General features: G+C 46.7%; 1 protein-coding gene across 1 annotated transcript; it reads left to right on the forward strand.

Annotated features, from left to right (window-relative positions):
• Nucleotides 1-1191: 1191 nt before the first annotated feature.
• Nucleotides 1192-7294, forward strand: HPF1 (histone PARylation factor 1; the record flags this gene model as incomplete). Its single annotated transcript, XM_079534058.1, has 8 exons — nucleotides 1192-1311; nucleotides 2130-2289; nucleotides 2833-3019; nucleotides 3487-3585; nucleotides 4594-4744; nucleotides 5517-5604; nucleotides 6177-6349; nucleotides 7163-7294. 8 exons carry the CDS (start codon nucleotides 1192-1194, stop codon nucleotides 7292-7294), a joined length of 1110 nt encoding a protein of 369 aa, XP_079390184.1.
• Between the last annotated feature and the right edge of the window lie 424 nt (nucleotides 7295-7718).

Genomic DNA, 7718 nt, shown 5'->3' on the forward strand with positions numbered 1-7718 from the left:
CTGCGCCTTTCTTTCCAGGGGTATCTCAGCAGACTACTCTGGAAGAGAGATGCTCTCAGGCTTTTATAGCTTCTGCGGAGAAAAGAATGAAAAATAAAGTGATCTACAACGTTTCACAAGAGCTGCATCTGTACTACAGAGGAAACAGCCCTCCAGTCAGCCTTGTGAGGCCTCTCACTATCAACACTATATAATGCCCGAGTACTGATCCAGGTGAGTAGCATTTTTTTCTGGCACAGTTTTGCTTTGTGAGGTACCGGCATACCTCAAACGTGACCGTCACACGTTCACCTCACACCCCTGTTACGTCTCAGTGCCGGAATGCAAAATACTCTAAGAGGCAAAACATCTAACTGAGGTTGTGGAAAGCTTCTACCTTCTCGACTCAAAATGCAGCAGCTTTCACAATTCGCTTTGCAGCAGAAGGCTAACATGGCAGGAACACACGCTTCAGACTGCGGGCTGTCTGAGCTACCCTTCCTGCGGTGCTCTTGTGTTCAGCTTACAAGTGTTTTCCTTGTAGAACGGAGGATGGCTTTTTGGAACTTCATTTTAGTGAAAACGGACAAGGAGGCTTGAAAAGTATCTGCAAAGCTGCGGGTCTGGAGGTGAGGTAAATTAAGGAATTGGTTCCTCGAGGCTGTGTCTTGAGGTAGAAGAACCTCAGTCTGGCCAGTGTTAAGAAGCTTCTCCTTCGGTTCTTCGAAATTCTTTGCTTATTTAGTATGTAATGAATAACAGCTAATTCCTTAACTGCATTCACTTTGCAATCAGGAAAAGCCAATCCTGAAACGGTAACGGATGGCAGAAGCTAGCAGTCGTTAGATGTAACACCGGAATGGGGAATACAGGCACCTCTGGCGTCACTGCTCCATTCCACTGCTGGAGAGGTTAGGACGCGGTTGAGCGAAGCTGTCTGACGGATTGCGACGCGAGGGGAGATGGAGCTTTGTTCTCCTCAGAAGCAAGACCCGGTCACCTCCACCAAGCTGCTGGGGAAGCCGCTCCTCCAGGTGCATTCACCCAGCTTCCAGTACGGCTCAGGTCTGCTATGCTGCACACTGCAGCGACACCGAGACCAGCCGCCGCTCGCGCCTAACCGCCCGCTCGCGCTCTTCGCTTCCCGCCCAAGGCGGAGCGCGAGGAGCGGAGCGCAGCCACCCCGCGGCGGGGGGGGGGGGCGGCGTGCGCATGCGCGGAGGCCCAGCGACCGATCTCGGAAGGGGCGGGGCGAGGCGCGATGCGAACGGCGGGAGCATGACAGGTGGCGGGAAGCGGCGGCAGCGCGCGGCGGAGCCGGAGGGAGAGCAGGTGGGCGCCGGGGAGCGCGCGGGCGGCTGGGGTCGGAGGGTGAGGCGGGTGAGGGGCATGGCGCGCGGCTTGGCCGGGCGGCACCGGCGAGAGGGCGGGCGGGAGCTCTGCTAGGCCTGAGTGGCGGCCGTGCTGCTGCCGGCCCGCGGCTAATGGCACGGTGGCTCCGGCGGGGAGGGCTTGTGACGTGTGGCTGAGTTGTATTGGCCTCTAGGAAGGCAGGCTGAGGGAGCTGAGCTTGTTCAGTTTGGAGAAAAGAAAGCTGTCGAGAGACCTCACTACAGCCTTCCAGTACCTACAGGGAGCCTACAAATAGGAGGGGAGTCAGCGCTTTGGAAGGGTAGATAACAGCAGGACAAGGGGAAATGGCTTGAAGTTGAGGGAGGGAAGATTGAGGTTGGATGTCGGGAGGAAGATCTTTACACAGGGAGTGGTGAGGTGCTGGAACAGCTGCCCAGAGAGGCTGTGGATGCCTTGTCCATCCGTGGAGGTGTTCAAGGCCAGGTTGGATGGGGCCCTGGGCAGCCTGGGCTGGTATGAAATGGGGAGGTTGGTGGCCCTGCATGTAGCATGGGGTTGGAGCTTCATGATCCTTGAAGTCCCTTCCAACCCTGGCCATTCTGTGATCAGCCCATAAGGGCCCTGGTCCACTGAGGTGACAGCAGCGCTTTGTGCTGCTGTGTGTGAGTACAGGGGTGAGGTGAGGCACTGGTAAGGTCTCTGTGCAAAAGAGGCACTCGGATCTATGTGTGCGCTTTGCAGAGTTCATTGTGACCATCAGGAAGCACTCGGGTGCACTTTTCTTTCTCTGTCTGCAGTGCGACAAAAACAGGGACACCAAGAAGAGACGATCAGGCCAGGCAGAGGCACGCGATGCCCTCCAGCAAGAAGCAGAGTCGTGCTATCGGCTGAGGCTGCCTGAGGACTTCTATCAGTTCTGGAAGTTTTGTGAGGAGCTAGATCCTGAGAAACCAACTGGTAGGCTGTGTGATTCTCAGTGGTTTTTGCCTTTTCCCTTTCTAACAGCTGGGAGGGAGGCAGACGGGGCTGTGGGAGGCATCCTCGTGCTGCTCTGTTTTCAGTTCAGGCACGAGATAATTCCGTGAGTACGAACAAGAATGCTGGGCTGCTCACAAGGACGTCGGTGTGCTTCAAGCTTTCTGAAATAAAATGGCATAGTGAAAGGGACTAAATGTGGCCTAATTCCACCATTCTTGCAAGCCCATCTGAGGTATTTAATGAGGAATTAAAGCTTTCCTCACATGAACTCAGACTTCAGCTGCCCCAAATTGATTTTATTGTAAGACGATATGGTGTCCCTAGGTGCTCTAAAAATGATGCTTTGTTTTCATGTGAAAAGAGTAATAATCTAGCTCTCGAATGGAAACTATCCAGGTAGAACATCTCAGCTTTTGTCATCTGCTAAACAGCGCACCTGACTGTTATCTGTGGAAGCTTTTGATACCTGAGTGACACAGGAACTGTCTCAGTTTACAAAACAGTTCACCCTCTGCTTTTCAGATGCACTTGTGTCAAGTGTTGGGCTTACACTGGTTGGACCTTATGACATTCTTGCTGGGAAACACAAAAAAGCAAAGTCGACAGATGTGAACTTCAGTCTTCACTGGAGATTCTTCTATGATCCCCCTGAATTCCAGACTATACTTGTTGGGGATAGCAAAACACAGTACCACATGGGATATTTCAGGTATTTGATTCAATCTATGCTAATATAGTTGTGTGTAACTTTGTTTTCTCATCTTTGTTTTCCACGAGACGGGATTTGAGAACTGCTCTATCATCTCTCTCCTGTAGTAGGATATTAACATGTGAATTGGTATTTTAATAAAAGAAGATCAAAGACGTTGAAGAGAAGATGGAAATATTTATTAAACTTCTTCCCCCACATTCTCCAGATCATTTTCACTCATTGGTCTTTAATTCTAATTTTCTTTAAAAAGTCAAGCATGATGAAATAAGGGAAACATGCATTCTCTCCATGTATCGATAGGAGTTCCTTTCAAAGCCGTGCTGTAAGGTTCTACAGCTACCTAACTGTGCTTTTGTTAGCTTTCTGAAGATGGCAGCATGGCAGGGAGGGAAATTTATCTCAGTTTGGAATAGGAGAAACGGGCACAGTTTGAGTATTATTTGTATGTACTTGTTCATAAACAGGGATGTGCCAGATGAGCTTCCAGTGTGGGTTGGTGCAAATGAAGCAAGGAAGAGCTGTCTGATTTCACAAGTTGGTGATAATGTATTTGCTGCAGTCAAGTAAGGTTCATATTTACTTTTATTCATAACAAGTTGTGTAGAAAACAAACCATTATTAATGTAGCTATCTTACCGTGCCTCTTTCTTCCTCAAGAAACCCTCCCTTACTCCTGCTCTGATAGCAAGCTTTAAGCTGCCCTGAAAGTCTTCCATAGGCTTCTTGAAAATGTTTTCCTTTTATAAATAGAATGCTGAGAGTTAGTTGTCTGAATCTTCAAATGTACTGGAATGACTACAAGGGGGATAGGCTCTTAAGGAAAAGAGACACTTCGTGTGTCAGAGAACTTTGTAGGTAAAGAATAAAGCATCTCAAACAGTGGTGAAGAAAATCTGATCATACTAAATGAATAAAGTATAGCTTTCTTTTTTCTTGCACACTTAAAACTATATATTCTAAAAAGAGTAACTACAGGAAGCCCTGTTTCTGAGCTGGGGCATGGAGATAGAATTCCTTCATTCATATCCTGCATCGTGAGCTTAAACAGTGGAAGTGTGAGTACTCCTGTCTAATGACCTGCCAGTTAAAAATGGAAAGGTCTCTGAGGACAGATTCATGTCAGTAAGTGGAAGCATACTAAGGAAACCTCCCGTAAAGAGCTCTCATCTAGTGCAGTTCAGTGATGACATTTGTTTAAGAAGCACCATAAATACGTGTTGATGTGCATGACTTGGATGGCATAAAGTGTATAAGGCACTGAAGCAGTAAACTAAATTCTTTAGATAGCAGCATGTATAGTTAAAAGTTCCTGAGCATCTTCAGCACCTGCAGATTGCATAAACTGTATTGTAGTACAGCAAATACAGATGGGGCACAGCAGAGTGCACTGTGCTTTCAAACTTTTTGGCTGTTGTTCTGGTTGGTAAGAGGCCTGAGTTCCTAAATCTGTGTGTAAATAAACCCATGACTGCTAATCTGCATTGTAAGATTTGAAGGTGCAGTCATTAGAAGGCTATTCGTTTGTTTGTTTGCTGCTGAGCTCTTTTAAGACGTGTTTCTTCTGTTCACAGATTATTTTTGTCAAAAAAACTTAAGGAAGTGACTGATAAAAAGAAAAATGCTGTTTTGAAAGACATAGATGAAAAGCTAACAAGGACAGCAAAAGAATTGGGTTATTCTCTGGAACAGAAAACCATGAAGATGAAACAGAGAGATAAGAAAGTATGACTTTCCTGATGCACTGGAGACAACTGAGTTCTGTTAAACTGCTTTTCTTTTGTTTTTTTCTCTCCACTCACTTGCCTGATTTTTTTTTCTTACTTTCTTGGGCTTCCTTCTATTCAGTAAAGAAGCATCACTTACAAATTTCAGAGCAAATCATCACTATAAAATTTCAGGAGAGGGAAGATGAATAGAACTGTGTTCCAAATGCAGGATTGAATTTAAATGCTTTATTATTCTTATAACCTGTAGCTTAGCAAGTAAGGCATTAAAGGGAAAGCAAACAGAAACAAAACAACAGGGGAAACAGTTTAGAAACTGAAACAAATGGGGAAGAACCTAGACATAGAACCATAGAATGGCTTGGGTTGGAAGGGACCCTGAGGATCGTGTAGCTCCAACCCTTCTGCCACAGGCAGAGCTGCTATAAATGCCTCATTATTGAAGATTCGCTACCAACAGGAACGTGAAGGGCGATAGGTATTAATAGGGGGATTGTAATCTATTTTCTGAATACCTATCTGAAATAATTTTGGCAGATGAGCGAATCCAAGGATTCCTACATTTCAGAACATCACTGGAGTTTTCAGTTCTGTTCAACTTCAGTGCTTAACAGTAGCTGCTGCATAGCTTAAGGTGATGTCCTTGAGGCTGGGTGCTGCATTTGGCTTGACCACCAGAAGTCAGGTGCTAACGATGCTTTCATGTGAATGGTTTTATGTCGTAGCATTGCCTTACAGTACTAGGTTCAATTTGCTGGCTCTTTTTTTAGGTGGTGGCCAAAACATTTCATGGAGCAGGCCTGGTTGTTCCTGTAGACAAAAATGATGTTGGATACAGAGAACTTCCCGAAACAAACGGTAAGCACCTTGTTTGCTGTGTTCTTCCACTTTCATTCGGCAGCCTCCACTCAAATCTAGTCAGCAAAAAACAAACTGCAGTCAGATTTTCTACCTAGAGAAAAAGAGTAGCTGGGAGTAAAGGGCAGAAGCTTTAACCATTGTAATGTAACTGATGTTTTTTTTAATAAATCTGATAAGAGTCAGTAAAACATACTACATACTACTACTGAAGTAACAACTCCTAAAGTAGTAGTTCAGTCTACACTGCTGTATTGGCACAGCTGTGCAGGAAGGATTCTAAAAGATCTGATGCACATTCAGGGATGTTTTGGTTTTCTTTCTCATTCTGTCTCTTCTGGTGCTGTTCTAACCTGAACCAGTTCCTTGATGCAAGTTTTGGTATGTGGATACCCATCTCTGAAGGGGGAACTGAGATAGGGTGGATACAGGATGAGAAGGAGCTGCAAAGGGTGTAGCTCAGGGTGTGTCCATTTAATCTTCAGTTGAGACCCACGGGGATACTTTTGGCAGAAGCTGCTTTGATGCAGTATTTTTTAATTTAAACATATTTCTGCTTTTATTTTTGCCAGCTAATCTTAAGAAGATATGTAAGGCCATTGTTGATGCTCCTACTGATGATGAGAGACTGAAGGCGTTTGCACCCATTCAGGAAATGCTCACCTACGTTCAGTTTGCTAACGATGAATGTGACTATGGAATGGGATATGAACTGGGGATGGACCTTTTCTGCTATGGCTCACACGTAAGTACCACAGAAGCCATGCATGTTGCAGTCACACATTATTTTATGTGTAGATCAGGGGTTGGTGTGTATCACAGGTCTTTATTCCTAGCTCTTATCACGTACTTGTTGCTAGGAATCAAGGAAGTCTGTGTGGATTTTCTTAGTGTGTGACAACAGCTAATAAGTCATATTTATGACTCTATTCCACGTTAAATTAGAAACAGTTTCTATAATGCCACGATCCTCCAGGTCAAAAGACTTTAAATGGCACTTTTGTGATTTGATGTGCACATGACAGTGAGTCATGCTGAAAAAAATGCAGAATTCTTAGTCTAGATACGCAGGATAGATACGAAGCTCCCTCTCCCCACCTGCTTTTATGGGCTCAAGCACTCGTGCTGAACTTGATCAAGAAACAGGCTGATGTCTGTCTGCAGTCATCCCAGGGGGTAAAAAAAAATTGACCCTGGGGTCCTTTGCCTGTATACACTTCCTAGACGATGGCATAAAGCCCTCCCACCAGCCTGCTGTAGCCTGTAGGTTTCCGGATGTTTCTTTCTGACTCGCTGAGGCTGTTCAGAGTTGACTCACTGGCATTTAATCACACGTGAAGGCTCAGTGTAAAGCCCCTTGTTCTCTGTTCACCCTCCCCTGACTGAGAAGGGCCTTGGCTGCAGGGACATCAGGGTTGGCTGTGTTTCTCACCGCATGCTGTCAGCCACCGATGGAACGTTGCTGTTCCTGCTGCAGCTCCAGATAGAGGTGCCCGAGCCCTGGGGAGAGGTGGGCCTGGAGCAGGGCTGCGCTTAGGGCTGCTGTTCTCTCTTGTAGTACTTCCACAAGACCGTGGCCCAGCTGCTGCCGCTCGCCTACAGCCTGCTGAAGAGGAACCTCTTTGCCGAGGTGATCGAGGCGCACCTGGCGGACCGCAGGCAGGAGGGCCTGGACCGCCTGGCGCCCTGAGCCGGGGCAGCACCAGGCTGTGCTGGTGTTGTGGGCTGTTTTATTCGTTCTGTGCTATTTTTCCACGTGGAAACGCGTTCTGTGCTGTTAATAAAGCTTTCCTAAGGACCGGCTGTCTGTTGCTCGCCTGGTGATCCCCAGGGTGAGGCTATAAACTGATTCCAGCAAGCATCAATAATGTCCGTTGGTGCTGCAGTTCCCCTCATGGAGGAATTGTCAGTGACGTCATTTCACTGGCTACGTGCTTCCACGTCAGACACGGTGTTGTCCCAGCCCCTCTGTTGCCATGTGTCACACAGCAGGAGGTGTTTCTTTCAGAGCACTTCTTGAGCCGTATCGCTCACTTTAGTTTAACACGCTGCGAAGCCATAGGCCGTTGTAAATCATAAAGCTATCTTCAGTTCTCAGTCATGCAGCATCTGCT

The sequence above is a fragment of the Tetrao urogallus genome, assembly GCF_951394365.1.
Source record: "Tetrao urogallus genome assembly, chromosome: 4".
Taxonomy (NCBI): domain Eukaryota; kingdom Metazoa; phylum Chordata; class Aves; order Galliformes; family Phasianidae; genus Tetrao; species Tetrao urogallus.